Source organism: Phocoena phocoena, chromosome 2 (genome assembly GCF_963924675.1).
Source record: "Phocoena phocoena chromosome 2, mPhoPho1.1, whole genome shotgun sequence".
Classification (NCBI taxonomy): Eukaryota; Metazoa; Chordata; class Mammalia; order Artiodactyla; family Phocoenidae; genus Phocoena; species Phocoena phocoena.
In genome coordinates this window covers 54,448,770-54,466,324 of record NC_089220.1, presented here as the reverse complement: position 1 = coordinate 54,466,324, position 17,555 = coordinate 54,448,770, and the positions used below count along the sequence as shown (strand labels likewise).

The window sequence follows — 17,555 nt, the reverse complement described above, 5'->3', positions numbered from 1 at the left end:
CGCCCTGAGCGAGGAGAGCGTCACTTCCCCTTAATGCCTTTTCTCTTCCTCGCCTTCTCCGCTCCAGATTCGCTCATTACGTTCGCAACGTTTTCACTTCCTTTTCCAGGGGCCTCCTGCCTAGTCCGATCTTCCGGTGTGGACTACATGACCCAGCATTCATCACGGCAGATTGATTTCCGGGTCAAGAGGCCCCGCGCTGGGTACATCACCATGGAAGCGATCGGTTTGGTCACGTGGTGCCCCTGGTTACGCCCGGAGGCAGCTGCGGGGTCTGTGGCTCAGACGGGGGCCATTTTGCCGAAGGCAGTCTCCTGGAGCTGGGGGCTTAAGGTGTTCTTTTTCCTCCTCTGCAGCTTGAGGCTTGGAGAAGAATAGGAACGCTGGGCTCCATCGAGCCCTTCGGAGATGATGGTTTCCTACAGGCTCCGCCACTTGACGACCCTTCATGGCGGCTGCGCCCTTCGCGCTGCTCCCGCTGCCGCCCCTTCCAGCCCTCTGTGCCTATTGCCTCCAGAGCCGCAGTCGTCCTCCCTCCCCAGAGACTGATGATAGATGAGGTGGGGGCGCCATGAGAGGCGAGAAAAACTACTGCTGCCGTGGAGCTGCCGGAGACCACGGTTCCTGCCCCCCGACACCTTCGCCTCTGGCCTCGACCCTCTTGATGCCCGCAGAGGCAATTTCAAGTAATTGGTCTGGGTCTGGAGGTGGTTTGTCAGGGGGAGATGAAGAGGAGACTCGGCTCCTTCAACAACTCCGGACCGCGCCGGATCCTTCCGAGGCCTTTCAGGCTTTACAGGCTGCTTTGCCGCGCCGGGGCGGTAGACTTGGCTTCCCCCGACGAAAGGAAGCATTGTATCGGGCCGTGGGCCGAGTGCTTGTGGAAGGAGGTAGTGATGAGAAGCGACTCTGCTTGCAGCTCCTCTCGGACGTTCTTCGGGGTCAGGGGGAGGCAGGCCAGTTGGAAGAGGCCTTTAGCCTAGCACTTCTGCCTCAGCTAGTTGTCTCCTTACGAGAAGAGAATCCAGCCCTGCGGAAAGATGCGCTGCAGATCCTGCACGTGTGTCTGAAACGTAGTTCTGGACAGGTGCTGAGACTGCTTATACAACAAGGACTGGAAAGTACCGATGCCCGGCTTAGAGCTTCCACGGCACTACTGTTCCCTATCTTGCTTACTCCTGAGGATTTGTTGCTCCGCCTAGATCTTACCGAGGTGATAATATCCTTAGCCCGAAAGCTTGGCGGTCAGGAGATAGAAGAAGAATCTGAGACAGCCTTCTCTGCACTTCAACAAATTGGGGAACGTCTTGGCCAAGAGAGGTTTCAGTCATATATCTCTCGCCTGCCTTCTGCCCTGAGGAGACACTACAATCGCCGCCTGGAGTCCCAGTTTGGAAGTCAGGTTCCTTATTATTTGGAACTTGAAGCCTCTGGGTTTCCTGAAGATCCCCTTCCCAGTGCAGTGCCTCTCTCCAACAGCAACCTTAAATTTGGGATTATTCCTCAGGAGCTGCATTCAAGGTTGTTAGATCAGGAAGACTATAAGAACCGGACTCAGGCTATTGAGGAGCTAAAACAGGTGATGGGACGCTTTAACCCTAGTTCCACCTCTCATTCTAGCCTCGTCGGTTTCATTAGTTTGATGTATAATTTGTTAGACGATTCTAACTTCAAAGTGGTCCATGGCACACTTCAAGTCCTGCGTTTACTGGTTGTTCGTCTTGGAGAGCAGGTACAACAGTTCTTGGGACCAGTTATAGCAGCTTCTGTCAAAGTGCTGACAGACAACAAGTTGGTGATCAAACAAGAATACATGCAAATCTTCCTCAAGCTAATGAAGGAAGTAGGTCCTCAACAGGTGCTTTGCTTACTCCTGGAACATCTCAAACATAAGCATTCCAGAGTGAGAGAGGAAGTGGTGAACATTTGCATCTGCTCCCTCCTGACCTATCCCAGTGAGGATTTTGACTTATCCAAACTGTCTTTTGATCTTGCTCCAGCTCTTGTAGATAGCAAACGCAGGGTACGCCAAGCAGCTCTTGAAGCCTTTGCTGTGTTGGCGTCATCAATGGGCTCAGGTAAAACCAGCATCCTTTTCAAAGCTGTGGATACTGTTGAGCTGCAAGATAACGGAGATGGAGTGATGAATGCTGTGCAGGCCAGATTGGCTAGGAAAACCCTCCCAAAGTTAACAGAACAGGGATTTGTGGAGTATGCAGTACTCATGCCATCATCTGCCCAGGGTAGATCAAGCCATTTGGCACATGGAGCAGATACAGACTGGCTTTTGGCGGGTAACAGAACTCAGAGTGCACACTGTCACTGTGGTGACCACACAAGTGATAGCATGCAAATTTATGGATCTTATAGTCCAACTATCTGTACTCGAAGGGTACTAAGTGCAGGAAAAGGAAAAAATAAATTACCATGGGAAAATGAGCAGCCTGGAGTCACGGGAGAAAACCAGACCTCCAATTCAAAGGATATAGAACAGGTATGCATCTTCCCTAATTTCCTTGAGTTGAAGCAATGAAAGAATTTAAAATGAAAGTATGCTTGTAGTAACTTAAAGGTGAGGCTCCTTGAGGGCTGTATGCTTTGTTTTTAAGTCAATTTGCTGATGTATCTATTATAATGAGACAGGTTTGGTAGGTTAGGTAGATTTCCTGCTTGATTGATTGGATTAAATTTGAGGCACAATTTGATATAGACAATGCTTGGATTTCAGTTTTGGCCTGTCACTTTGGCATATCAGTTATCTCATTCATACAACAAACACTGAATACCTGGTAGGTGCCAGATAAAGAGCCAAGTTCTGGGAAGGAAGATGAGACCAGTTCTGCAGAGTTTAGGGAAAAGGTCAGACCTATAAACAGGCCGTTACAAATTTGTTAAGTGCTAAAATAGAAATATAAAGGGTCCTGTGGGAATACTGAAAATAGAAAAAATAATTCCACTGGAAAAGTAAAAAAAAAACCTTCCAGTAAGATATATCTGAACTGAGATTTTTTTCCTCAAGTTTTTATTTTGAAATTTTCAAATCTGTAGGTTACTTAAAAGAATAGTACAGCGAATATTCATATGCTTCATCTGTATTTACCACATTACCATCTATAATGAGATGAACTTTACATGACATCACCTCATGAGGCATGTAATATCAGGTGTTCCACTATTGGTGATGCTAAGTTTTATCACTTGGTTAAGGTGGTGATAGCCATATCACTCCATTGCAAAGGTTTACTTTCCTCTTTATAATTAGTACATGATCTGCAGGATGATACTTTGAGACATTATGGATATGTCAACAACCTTCCACCCCTGTTGTTAGCATCCACTAATGATCCTTACCTGTATATTTATTACATTGGGAACTACAAAAAAGGGTGACACTTCTGAAAATTCTAATGCTCCTTCTGTATTTGTTACCTGGCATTCTTTTTTATTTTATGTGTAATAATTAAATACATTAGTATTCCTTTTGATGCTAAAATTGATTTGACCAGTGGCTGGCTCCTGTGTCCTTTCTCATGACTCTTTAGTCTTTGAACACTTCCTTAACTTAAACATAATATGATGCCCAGCCTTACCTTGTATTTTTCTTGCTCCAGACCTGGAATCAACCTTTTTTCCAAGAGCCCAAGAACTGCTTTTTTTCATGGAGAGTGGAATTTTAAAACCAAAGTCTGGGTATAGATGTGCTCACTGCTATTGCTTATCATTATGCATTGGTCCTTTCAGTGGATAGAACCAGGGAATACCTTTATTTATTTATTTATTTATTTTAATTTTATTTACTTTTTGGCTGCATTGGGTCTTCGTTGCTGCGCGTGGCCTGTCTCTAGTTGCGACGAGAAGGGGCTACTCTTTATTGCGGTGCGCAGGCTTCTCATTGTGATGGCTTGTTGTGGAGCACGGGCTCTAGGGCGTGCGGGCTTCAGTAGTTGTGGCGCATGGGCTCAGTAGTTGTGGCTCATGGGCTCTAGAGCGCAGGCCCGGTATTTGTGGCACACGGGCTTAGTTGTTCCAAGGCATGTGGGGTCTCTCTGGACCAGGGATCGAAACTGTCTGCCCTACATTGGCAGGCGGATTCTTTTTTTTTTTTTTTTTTTTTGCGGTACGCGGGCCTCTCACTGTTGTGGCCTCTCCCGTTGCGGAGCACAGGCTCCGGACGCGCAGGCTCAGCGGCCATGGCTCACAGGCCCAGCCGCTCCGCGGCATGTGGGATCTTCCCAGACCGGGGCACGAACCCGCGTCCCCTGCGTTGGCAGGCGGACTCTCAACCACTACGCCACCAGGGAAGCCCGGCAGGCGGATTCTTAACCACTGTACCACCAGGCAAGTCCCAATACCTTTTTTATTTTTTAAAAACAAATTCATACTGATACCTCCAATTCAAATCCAGCACTACAAGGTTCTTACTCATCTTCCTTTAGTCCATATTTGTATCTCCCTTCTCCCACAGTATAACTCTGGTCCCCAATATCAGTTATATTTATTCATATGCTGTATCCTACAGTACACAAAATATAATTATTACACCAGTAATACAACAACTGACTACCTACTAAATAAAGTTCAAGATTTCTTTGCAGTTGTTTTTATGCTTAGAATTATCCAACAGTCATATGGTCAAACTTTTCTTAAATTAATTAGTTTATAGGTGATTATAATCGAAACGGTATGATAAAAGATGAATAGGAATTTGCTAAGTGTGGATGCATCCTGGTGAATTTCAGACTGAAAATATATATGTTCAGAGACACCGAATTATAAAAGGGCTTAGTGAGTTAATAAAAAGTGCTGAATTTCTAAACAGCTGAAACAATGAGTTTGGTGGGAAGCAACAGAAGATGAAACTAGAAATGTAGGCAAGGACCAAGTATGGAGATCATTTTTGTAAATAAGTAGTTCGTGCCTTTCTCAGAATGGATGGAGGAGAACTGTGTTCTCTCTTGTTCCTTTTAATTCTAAAATTTTTCATTTTTATTTTAAATAATTTTTCCGTATTTACATAATTTAGTCATATGGTTTTTCTCATGTATTTCTCATATAACTACTGGGCAATGAATGATTTTCTGTAAGCATTTATTTTAACACTGCTTGTTATGTGTCAAATCTAAAATGTTAGTGTAGGGAGTTCTCTGGCAGTCCAGTAGTTAGGACTTAGTGCTTTCATTGCCGTGGCTCGGGTTCAATCCCTGGTTGGGGAACTAAGATCCCACAAGCTGGGACTTCCCTGGTGGTGTAGTGGTGGAGAGTCCGTCTGCCAATGCAGGGGACACGGGTTCAACCAGGACTTCCCCTGGTTGGGGAAGATCCCACATGCCGCAGAGCAACTAAGCCTGTGCGCCACAACTACTGAGCCTGCACTCTAGAGCCCACAAGCCACAACTCCTGAGCCTGTGTGCCACAACTACTGAAGCCCACATGCCTAGAGCCCATGGTCCACGAAAAGAGAAGCCACCACAGTGAGTAGCCCGCACACCACAACAAAGAGTAGCCCCTGCTCGCCGCAACTAGAGAAAGCCCATTCACAGCAATGAAGTCCCAACACAGCCAAAAATAAATTAAAAAAAAAAAAAAGATCCCAGAAGCTGCGTGGTGTGGCCTAAAAAAAGAAAAAGTTAATGTATTAAGATTCTAATGCTGGCTAAAGCACCAAGAATCTGAAAATTAACACATTTCTGAAATTCTAGTGTAGATATATATTGCATTTTTTTGTTTGTTTTTTGCGGTACGCGGGCCTCTCACTGTTGTGGCCTCTCCCGTTGCGGAGCACAGGCACAGGCTCCGGCTCCGGATGTGCAGGCCCAGCGGCCATGGCTCACGGGCCCAGCCGCTCCGCGGCATGTGGGATCTTCCTCGACCGGGACACAAACCCGTGTCCCCTGCATCGGCAGGCGGACTCCTAACCACTGCGCCACCAGGGAAGCCAGATATATATTGCTTTTGAAAGAAGTTATGGTGAAATTAAAAATTATCCCAGAAATTAAGTTATACAGTTGTCCTTCAGTATCTGAGGGAGATTGGTGTCAGGACACCCAAGCATACCAAAATCCGCAGATGCTCAAGTCCCTTATATAAAATGGCATATTTTAGTTGTATATAACCTCCTCCTGTATGCTTTAAATCATTTAAAGATTACTTATAGTATCTAATACAATGTAAATGCTATATAAATAGTTGTAAATGCTATGTATTGCCAAGGAATGGAAAATTCAAGTTTTGCTTTTTGGAACTTTCTGGAATTTTTTTTTTTTAAAAAACATTTCCCATCCACTGTTGGTTGAATCTGTGGATGTAGAACCCACCAATTTGGAGGGCTGACTGTACTTTCTGGATCAGAAATGGTCTGTAGAAGAACTACATTGGAAATTATCTTAATGGAGGACATGGATTAAATATTTAAATATTTTTATGTGTGCAGTTTTTTAAAGTACATATATTTTTAAAAAATTAATAAATACTATATTTTCAAGCAGATGAATAGAGCACAGAGAATTTTTAGGACAGTGAAATTATTTTGTATGATACTACAATGATGGATATTGGTCATGGATATATTTCTCCAAACCCATAGAATGTACAACACCAAAAGTAAACCCTAATATAAATCTATGGGTTTTAGATGATAATGATGTGTCAGTGTAGGTTCATCATTTGTAACAAATGTACCACTCTGATAGGGATGGTGTTAGGGGAGGGTGGGTATCTGCTATATGTGTGGGTGTGAGTAGGGGATATATGGGAACTCCCTGTGCTTTCAATTTTGCTGTGAACCTAAAACTGCTCTAAAATATAGAGGAGGAGAGGGAGGTAAAGAGAGAAAACTCAAATTTGAATGAGGTAACAAAATGCATGATAAATCCATGAATAGCAAGACCCAAAAAAGTGGAAGTTAATTTGGGGGAAAATGAGCTTTAGGTAGAGGAAGATAGAACACTCAGCTTAGTTTGTTGAAGACCACTATTCAAGAGACAAGGAAAGAACTAGAGATGTAGAACTTGGAAGTCCCATATTGAGAAGTAATTGTTGAAACTGTGAGATTGGAGGGGCTCTCCAATGAAGGGCATTTAGAGTAAGAGCAGAGTGCTTAAGACTCAATTTTAGCCTACAGGCCCGTTTCAGGAATAGCAGTAGGAGATAGAACCATACAAGGCAAAGAGAAAGAGTGCCTAAGAGTTGGAAGAGAACCAAGAAAGAACAAAGGTTTTAGAAGTGAAGTAAAGAAAGTGTTTCATGAAGTACATCAGTACTGTTAAATGCAGGAGAGATTGAGGAGAATTAAATCTGAAAAAGCATGATTTGTTCTTATAGATTCAGCCTGCTACTTGTAAAATAGGTTTTGAAGGTACTTTTCTCATAATTTTATCTTTCTTAATTTCCTCTTAATAATTCTTCTGATTGTAAAAAATTATAGTGCTTATTATAGAAAATTTGGAAAATATAAAAAGGCACAAAGAAGAAATTTAAAATTTTCAGCAATCTCACTAATGAGGCCTCTTGTGAATATTTTATTGCCTGTTCTTCAAGTATCATTTCAATTTATTTCTACAAATGTAGATTATTTTTACCATACACAAACGTCTCCCCCTTTCACTAACTTTACCATGAATGTTTTTTTCTTGAAAATAAATAATTTGTAGTAGGATTTTTATTGGCTGTTTAATATTAGATCCTATAATATAAGTCTGTTTAGCTGTTCTCTTACTTTTGAATATTTAGGCTTTTTAATTCTGTTTTTATTTCCACCATTTAGTTGATTATTTTTGTGCCCTGACATATAGACTGATAACCAGATTCCTGTGGTATTCTGGTTATCAGAAACTTTGCATCTCTTTCTGTGCTTCTATGACTTTTAATGGTTTAGTGGGGTCCGGTAATCAGGCATCATTAGCCGGCTGCCGTGTTAGCTATATTTTTCCTAACAGATTTCTCTACAACGTATTAAGAGTTAGAGTAACCTAGACTGAAAAGTAAGGAGCATACGTGCTTTATGTGTATGTAGTTACTAGGTCTGTAGCTTTTTCAAGGTAGAAGATTTGGTTATTGGAAGGTAATTGGGACATGGACGAAAGTGGTTTTAGACCAAATTTATAAGTTTATGAGATGAATTGATAAGGAAATGCAGGCAGTAAGCATTTACTGAACATCTTTTTGATCATCCACTATGTGTGAAGCCAAGTTCGAGCTTATAGATTACTCTTTAAAGCACCACCTAGCATTTTTTTCCTCTGTTGGTATTTAGCACGTGAGCCATGTCTTCCTTCTTCTCCATGGTAAAGCACTGTGCTGATAGGGACTGTTTTTGTTTGTTTGTTTATATAGCAGTACTAACATAGTGCTGTGCCTACAATCAGTATCAACAAATATCTGTTAAGTGAGAAAATAGAATCTAAGTGTTTGAGGGTGAAAGAAAAGACCAAGCAAGGTATGGCAGGATGTAGTGGGATGAGTTATTACTGTTTTATTTTTAAATAGGAATCATCCGATTTGAAAGAAGCAGAGAAAGAAGCCACCAGTGACTTCAACTTGCCTACTCTGTCCTGTACTGTGGTAGATTTTAGATTTGCAAGGAACATATGATTTGATCCCTGTAATCATATTTGAGAATCAAATTTGAGAGAGAAAGGCAAGGAATTAATGTCCCTAAATACTGAGTGAGTCAAGAACACAGGTATATAGAGAGGTTAGCTTTGGAATAGAGGCAGAAGTCTTTTCTTCTAGAACTGGAGGAAAAATAAAAGGAAGATGACTTAGGATTCAGAAAAATTTTGAGACAGCAAAATTTTTTTTGAAGTCGAAAGGAAGACATGAGCTCTGGAATAGTGCTTATCGAATTTTAATGTGCATATGAATTACCTCAGTATCTTGTTAAAATACAGATTCTGGTTCAGTTTGGGAGGGGTTCTGAGACTACATGTCTAGTAAGCTTCTAGGTATTGCTGCTGCTGCTGCTGATTTGTGATTCACATTTTGAGGGCAGGGCTCTAATATTAGGCTTCCATATTCTGGTACACTAAGAGGCAAGCTGAGAATGGAAAATAGAGGATCAGGGATTTGAAGAATGTGGGAAAGATTTAGAATACTTAATGTGACAAATTTAAACGTAATAGAAAATCCCAAATTATTAAGTTGCACTAATGTATTTGGTGTGAACTTAATCCTAGAAATTGAAATTTTCCTTGGATAGTACATCGTTTCCAGTAAGTAGTCTTTAATTTTCTTTTAAAAATATGATTGAAGGGCTTCCCTGGTGGCACAGTGGTTAAGAATCTGCCTGTCAATGCAGGGGACACAGGTTCAAGCCCTGGTCCAGGAAGATCCCACATGCTGTGGAGCAGCTAAGCCCGTGAGCCACAACTACTGAACCTGTGCTCTAGAGCCCATGAACCACAACTACTGAGCCCATGTGCCACAACTACTGAAGCCCGTGTGCCTAGAGCCTGTGCTCCGCAGCAAGAGAAGCCACCACAATGAGAAGCCCACGCACTGCAACGAAGAGTAGCCCCTGCTCGCCGCAACTAGAGAAAGCCTGTGCACAGCAATGGAAGACCCAATGCAGCCAAAAAAAAAATAATATATATATATATATGATTGGAATATCTGAAAGAGAAAAACCCTTAGTTTTAAAACATGTCAAAATCATAAACAATCCTGAAAGCATATTTAATATCAGTGTAGATGTTGGATTGTTTCCAATAGTCATTAATTTTCTTTTAAAAATTTTATTGAGATATCTGAAGTATTTGAAAAACTTTTAATTTTTTAAAATTAATTATTTATTTATTTTTGTTTTTGGCCAACTGCGTGGTTTGCAGGATCTTAGTTTCCCGACCAGGAATTGAACCTCCAGCCAGGGCAGTGAAAGCGCCAAGTCCTAACCACTGGACCACCAGGGAATTCCAAAAAAAACTTTTATTTTTAATGCTTGTCAAAATCATGAGTAATCCCAAAGCATATCTATTCTCAGAGTAAACAATCTATTTTAAAACTTAAAAATAATTAAAAAATAAGTTTTTAAAACTAAACCTTAGGGCTTCCCTGGTGGCGCAGTGGTTGAGAGTCCGCCTGCCGATGCAGGGGACATGGGTTCGTGCCCCGGTCCGGGAAGATCCCACATGCTGCGGAGCAGCTGGGCGAGTGAGCCATGGCCGCTGAGCCTGCGCATCCAGAGCCTGTGCTCCGCAACGGGAGAGGCCACAACAGTGAGAGGTCCGTGTACCACAAAAATAAATAAAATAATAAATAAAATAAAAATAAACCTTAAAAAGCATATTAAATAAGACAATGTATGTATTATATTGATTATACGATCTAAAACAAAAGCCATAACAATTCCCTTGATAAATGGACGAAACATACCCATTTCCTTGTATACATATTTTTATTGCCCTGTAACTTTTTAACCTAAGGCAGCATCAGCTATATATATTAAATATAACCTTACCCAAAGACACCAACTTTTGTTTCCTCACAGACATAAAACTAAAAGTCATGTAACCAAGAACTGTCTTTTTATTCTCTCCGTGAGTATATATATCCTTTTCATAATGATTTAAGTGGCAAAAATAAACATGCATTTGTCATCATCCAAAGGCATTTATATATACTTTAACCTGTTTATTTGATGGTTATCCTGTAATGTATAACAGACAAGGGTAAATTTAACATGGGGAACTATATTTAATATTCTGTGGTAAATGATAATGGAAAAGAATATATATATGTGTAACTGAGTCACTTTGCTATACAGCAGAAATTAACATAACATTGTAAATCAACTATACTTCAATAAAAAATTTTTTAAAGTATTGTGATCAGTGATTTGCATTTTTATCTTAATTAGAAATTAGGTTTTAAAGATTTTTCATTAATTCAGTTTTTTTGGGGATTTCTTTGTGATACGCGGGCCTCTCACTTTTGTGGCCTCTCCCTTTGCGGAGCACAGGCTCCGGACGCGCAGGCTCAGTGGCCATGGCTCACGGGCCCAGCCGCTCTGCAGCATGCAGGATCTTCCCAGACCGGGGCACGAACCCATGTCCCCTGCATCGGCAGGTGCACTCTCAACCACTGCGCCACCAGGGAAGCCCCAGTTTTTTGTTTTTTTCACCAGTTTTGTATTATTCTAAAATCTTAAAGTTAACTGAGTCTAGAAATTATAATGTAAGCTAATGTATTAAGCATTATAAGATTTATGGCATTATAAGAATTGATGCCTTTTAATTAAGATATTATCTATTATAAAATTTAATTGAACACATGATTTTACAATTTTATATTTTGAAAATGAGTGATGTTAATGTATCCAACCAGTGAAACCAGTAGAGGAAATTTAAGAAATTTAAGTTAATTAGGCGTTTCCTGAGAGGATGAGTTCAAGTTTGCACAAACAATTATATCATACTGATATTATTTATTTATTTATTTTTTGGCTGCATGAGGTCTTAGTTGCAGGACGTGGGATCTTTCATTGGGGTGCACGGGATCTTTCATTTTGGCGCATGGACTTCTCTCTAGTGGCATGGGCTCAGTAGTTGCCCTGTGGCATGTGGGATCTTAGTTCCCTGACCAGGGATCGAGCTGGCATCCCCCGCATTGCAAGACGGATTCTTAATCACTGGACCACCAGGGAAGCCCCCTAATATTTTTACATGGTGATAAAATCTGGGCAAAGACAAAGAGCTGTTTTCAAATGAGTCTGATTTGTCCAAAGAGCCATCTTAAATAGAATTTTTACGTGAATTTTTTCTATACAAGTATATGCAGTGTATTAAAACTTTTAAGTTTAAGAACATTTTTTTTCCTTGTTCTTTAACCTAGTAATCAAGGTCATTAATTAAACCCACAGCTAGTCTGTGTTTTCCCTTGAATGTATAACTTTTGGCAAGACCATTTTTTCCCTTAAAGAGCCAGTACATTTAAATCTTAAAAAATCTTAAATTCTCTTTTTGGGTTTTACTTAGTTTAATGTGATATAAGCAATTAACCTAGTAATAATGATTTTTATAAGCTAATTGGAACAAGAGTTTGTTCCAGTTGATATTATCCTGATTGATTAATATTGTGTAGAGCGAAACAAGATATACCAGTTTGCTCAAAAAATTTCATATTCATAAAATGGAAAATTTTTTTACTTTCTACATAACTTAGAGGATCTAATTATGATAAATCAATAGAATTTAAGGTAGAAGCAGGTGCCAATCTATTAAGAATATTGAGCAGCTAAAGAAACAAAAATATAATCAGATTCAGTAGGTTCATCAAGGAAGCATCATTGTTGAGTGTGTTGTTTCTAAATATATTTCCACAAATACTTTGAAATTCTTCACCTGAAGAACTGGAGTCCAGTTCCCCTCTCCCTGAATGTGTCTGGACTAACTGACTCACTTCTAACAAATAAAGTAGAAATGGTGGTGTGTGACTTCATAAACTAGGTCATAAAAAGGCATTTTAGCTTCCATCTTGGTTGCTCTCTTTCTCTGATCACTTGCTCTGGAGGAACTCAGCTGCTATGTTGTGAGCAGCCCTTTGGAGAGGCCCAGATGGCAAGGAACTGAGGCCTCCTACCAGTAGCCACCTGAGTGAACTTCAGTGATCCTTCAGTTTCAGTCAGGCCTTCAGTTGACAGCAGCCTAGCCAACATCTTGATTGCAGCCTCAGAGATATCTAAACCATCCAGTTAATAAGTTGCTTCCAAATGTCTGATCCATAGAGAGACAATTATGTTTGTTGTTTTAAGCTACTGTATTTTGGGATAACTCATTACACAGCAATAGATAGCTATTAGATTGAGAATTGTGGTTCCCAGGAATTTGGTGAGACTTTTTTTTTTTCCCCAATGTCCATATCCTTTACAATAATGGCATTAAATTTTCTTAGTTTTTAAAAGGCTAAACTTGCTTAAGGTTTGGAAAACTATTAAATATTGTGCTGTTTGGCTTTTGGAAGCCACCATTTTTCTAATTTATAATTAAGTTTCTTACTGTCCTTTCTTTAGCTTTAGAATTCTAAAATAATGTCAATTTGCAGTTATTTATTTAGCAAAATCGAAGAAACTGACCGTTGAATGTTAAGGATTTTGTTTTCTTTATTTTTGGTGTAAGAATTTGATTTTTATAGATATTGTCAGGTATTGGGCCCATAATAAGTAAACATGAAAAAAACCTTAATTTTGGATAGAGGAAGAGGACTCTGGTTATTGGAGTACAGGAGCTCATATCCATACATTTACAAAACAAGCAAAAACAACATACCAATAAGGAAACGAGATTCCAGATTCCCTGTCAGCTGCCACCTGACAAGCAGACTGCTATCCAGCAGAAATCACCTGATAGACCATTAAATCAAAACCCATTTCCACCATTGATGCCATCTGTGTGGAAACTATTGTCCATGTGCCCAGTCAAAATCAGAACCAGAAACAGACTTTATCAAGAATCAGATCCACTGCAAGAGCCCTATTGCTCAGTGAGTTACGTGAGGAAAGGTTCACTGAGGACTCAACGGTCCAAGTCTCAGAAAAGGTACGCTTTGAGGCCATGTGTTTGATTCTCAAGGTAGGACCCAGAAGGGCAGTATATTACTGACACCTCCAGAAATAGACATCAAAGAGCAGTCAGAAGCATTTGGTTTGTTATTTTGCAATTTGTTTTCTTACATGAGAGAGAGTCAGCTAATAGGCTAAATCTAGGAAAAACCAGGAGTGAGAAAAGAGAAAAAAATTATTACAGACTAGACATAGTTAAGTCTTGTTTGCACATTTTGTGGGTAAACTGGTTAGCTGATACCTACAAAGAGTTCAGTCTGGGTATTCTGTTCTTATGTAGGAAGACTAAGGATATCAAAGAAACCATTTTAGTTGTTTTTAAAAAATACTTACTATGCAACAATCTTTCTAAGGTCTGCTAGTCTCCTTCCATCAGCACTGGTACTGTTTGCTGGGTATGTACCATTTCCCTCATTGAAATTCCTTACTTATCAATATACAAAAAAAATTTGGAAGCAACCCAAATGTTCAATAGTAGGAGAATGGCATATCTAGTCAATGGAATATTATGCAGCCTTTAAACATAGTTTATGTCCTTAGACCTAGCAATTCCATTTTTAGTATTTCTGTAGAACTATATATTTCTCTTTATATATATTATATTTCTGTAGAGCATATAATGCACAAGGATATGTGCATAATCATGTTCACTACAAGATTGTAATAGTAAAAAGTTGTGACAAGGAAAATGTCCATCAGTTGGGAACTATGAGTCCAACCATAATGTGGAATACTGGGCAACAGTTAAAAAGAGTAAGAAGATTTGTACGGATTAACATGGAAGGATGTCTACAATATGCTGAGTACTAACTATGTGCCAGAGTAGTATACGATCTACTTTTGTTTCTTTTTAAAATTGCTTGTTGAAAAATGTACATATATTGAGAAAGAACTGTTAACAGAGTTTATCCACATGATTCTAGTGAAAAGGGTGCCAAAGAAGAATTTGACTTTTTATCTTTTTTTTTTTTTTTACTATAAGTAGTTACTACTTTTTGTAATGAAAGTTTGTAGCACTTATGAGAGGTTTTAATAACATGGGAAATATGTTTATAATAATATTTCATTATAATGTTAAGTGCAAAACTGGGGTATAAAACTTGTTATATATGGTATCACAACTCTGTTTTCTTAAAGGTTGCATAGAAAATGATTTGAAAAAACACACAAAGATGTTTCAGAAGGTGACTTTGGAGGTAATTGGAAGGTAATTGGAATAAACTTTTTTAATGGCCACCATTAAGGGACAAGGTTGGAGTCCAGGGAAAACCAGAAAGAACTGGTAGAATATGAATAGGTCCAAACCTGGAGGCCAGAGGTTAAGATAAATTTAGTACAAGCTCAATAAAGGCAGGAGTGTAGGTGGTTTCTGAGAGAATTAGCTATTAAAAAGTCTTTTCCTGATAATTTGCTACTAACTATACCAAAGTGGAATTAAAACTATTTTTGTAATGGAACTTCCCTGGCAGTCTTGTGGTTAAGACTCTGTGTTCCCAATGCAGGGGGCATGGGTTCTTTCCCTGGTCAGGGAACTAAAAGCCCACATACAGCCAAAAAAGAAAGAAAAAAACAACAACTATTTTTGTGATGTCCTTAACATACCTTGCCAAAAGCTGAACTAAGATGTGTTAGGTCAAAGAAATGTTTTTATGAAAAATATATAAGCAATCAAGTGTAAAGGTTAAGAGATAATAAACAGCAAGATTAAAATAGTAGATAAGACTATGTGAATTTCAAATCATTGTTAATATTAAATGTGAAACCTTTTATAACAGTTTCATTTACTGTAAGAAATTAAGTGAATTAAATTTTAAGATATTAACTTCAAAGACTTAAAACTCAGTTCCATTTTCCTGAGTATAAAGTGCTCTAAAGAGACTGCTTCATATTTTGTAAATTTAGCTCACAACATTTTCAAAATATATGTGTACTTTTCTTTTCTATGCTAACTCATTTCCCTTTCCCTTTATTTTTTTGTTTAGTCCCATCAAAGCTTATCCTGATGAAAATCATTTGCTTTTAAGAGAGACCAAAAGAGACCTCTCATGTTAATAATAATTGGTGTGTCTACAGTCTGCTTTCAAATATTTGCAGATTTTTCTACAGCAAAATGTAATTCCTGACTTCTAGATTCTTGAAAGTGACAGATTCACAGACACATTCTCCACTGCTACCACTGCCCCCATTATCTCCACCCCACCACCACTACCACTAGCTGTTGTATTCACTGTCATACATATTCATGTTCTGTTCTCTAAGCAGAAATTAATTATGGAGTAATTCTAATGTAAGTGTATTCCATACTGGAGAATTATTTCTGGATTACTCATGATTTTAACTGGGTTAGTATACCTTCTTCTAATGTATCTAATCAAAAGTTGACTGTAATTGGTTTCATTTTTATTCCATTGTGTCCTTTTCATACTGCCTTCTATATAATCAGTCACAGAAATTATAACATTGGATTTTGAGAAAGTAAAGTCAGGCCTTTTTCAGCTGAGGCATTCATTATTTCTCACTGGTGTTTTGGGATTAATTTTTGAAGGAGTTAACAGGTTTTTCACAAAATTTGATGAGGAATAAGAAGTTACTTGAGGTATATTTAGTAGTTTATAGTCTTAATCTTGTAATAGTCAAGTGGCTAAGAGGTTTTCAAATAGATGTATCTTTAATTTTATTGTATTTCATTGCCATTTGACACTTGACAAAGTTTGTAGAGGATACCTGAGAAGACTTATAGTTCACTGCCTGTGTAGATTTGATTGTGTCTGTAAGCGCCAAATAAATATATGGACAGTAAGTATAATTTCTTGTGTGTTCACTCAATTTTTAAAATGTTCTATAGCTATGGTCAATGTGAAATGATCCAGAGCAATTGAGGCTGTCGTTGGTGAAGAATTCTGAACACTTGAATCATGCTTTCACTTAGTTCTTTAACTATGATTAGGTAGAAATTCAAAATTCTATCCTGGCACTTTTGTACCCTAAGGATCAAAGTGGGTATGTGGAAAAGGAATTGGGAACTATACAGTACTAGACGTATATAAAGTATTATGTACTTGGTTTTGACTGAAAGACCTATCATACAGAAATCTCCTAAGGGAACCGTGACATAGGTTACATTTACATTTGGGCTGCTAATTATGGATAGTAAATTTGTCTCACTAAGAATAGTAAAATGGGATGCTTACAGGTTCAGTGATCTTCAATTAGCATTTATTGTCCAGTGCTCAAAGATGGCATAGTGTGACTGGCCATGCTGCTGAATCAGAAATGTCCTTTTCTGTATTCAAGTTGTCATTTCACTGTTTTTGTCATTTGCTTTCTTTCCTTCCTAGCTGCCAGGTGTGTACTCTAGGAAGGTAAGGTACAGAAAAGGTTTGGGGTGAGGTATAAGAAGGAGGAAAAAAATTAGCATTTCTATCATGGCATGAAAAAATACTGCTAGTGTACCATACTGTATATGGACATTTATTTGTATCATTGTATATTTGATAAATTTAATTTTTTCTTTTAATCTGAATTTCATAATTATGTCTAAATTGTGTCATATTTATTGCCAAGTAGACTTAACCCACATTTGCTAATTTATTATTCTGTTCTTATAGTTTTCAGCCAATGATTTCATTCCATCTCCAAAATTAAAGCCCTCTCAAGGAATGCCAGTCAATGATGGTTTATGTTTTAGCAGAAAAAGAGTGTCAAGAAACTTATTTCAGAAGAGTTGGGAATTTAACTCAGATTCTCTTCCTACATGTGCTACTGGTAAGTGAAAGTTGCAGGTAATGGAAATTTTGAACCAAGTTAAAGATTCCTCTAAACTTCATGGTTCTTTTAAGAGCTCATAGAACTTATAATCTAGTTCAGATTCAATAAATATATGTTAAAGATCTGATAAGAATGGACAGTTTGACATAATTGTCTCATAAGACCCTGGGAGTGTTTCTCACTGAAATCCTTTAAGCAGTAATGTAAGGCAATATTTGCTTAATCAACAACCCAT

The 17,555-nt window shown here is 38.7% G+C and overlaps 1 protein-coding gene across 1 annotated transcript in view; it reads left to right on the top strand.

Moving 5' to 3' along the window:
• Positions 1 to 448: 448 nt before the first annotated feature.
• TOGARAM1 (TOG array regulator of axonemal microtubules 1) overlaps positions 449 to 17,555 on the top strand; it is an 80,640-nt gene continuing 63,533 nt past the window's right edge. The window contains 2 exon segments of the mRNA XM_065871679.1: positions 449 to 2,494; positions 17,161 to 17,317. Of these exon segments, the coding sequence (XP_065727751.1) occupies positions 449 to 2,494; positions 17,161 to 17,317 (2,203 nt within the window).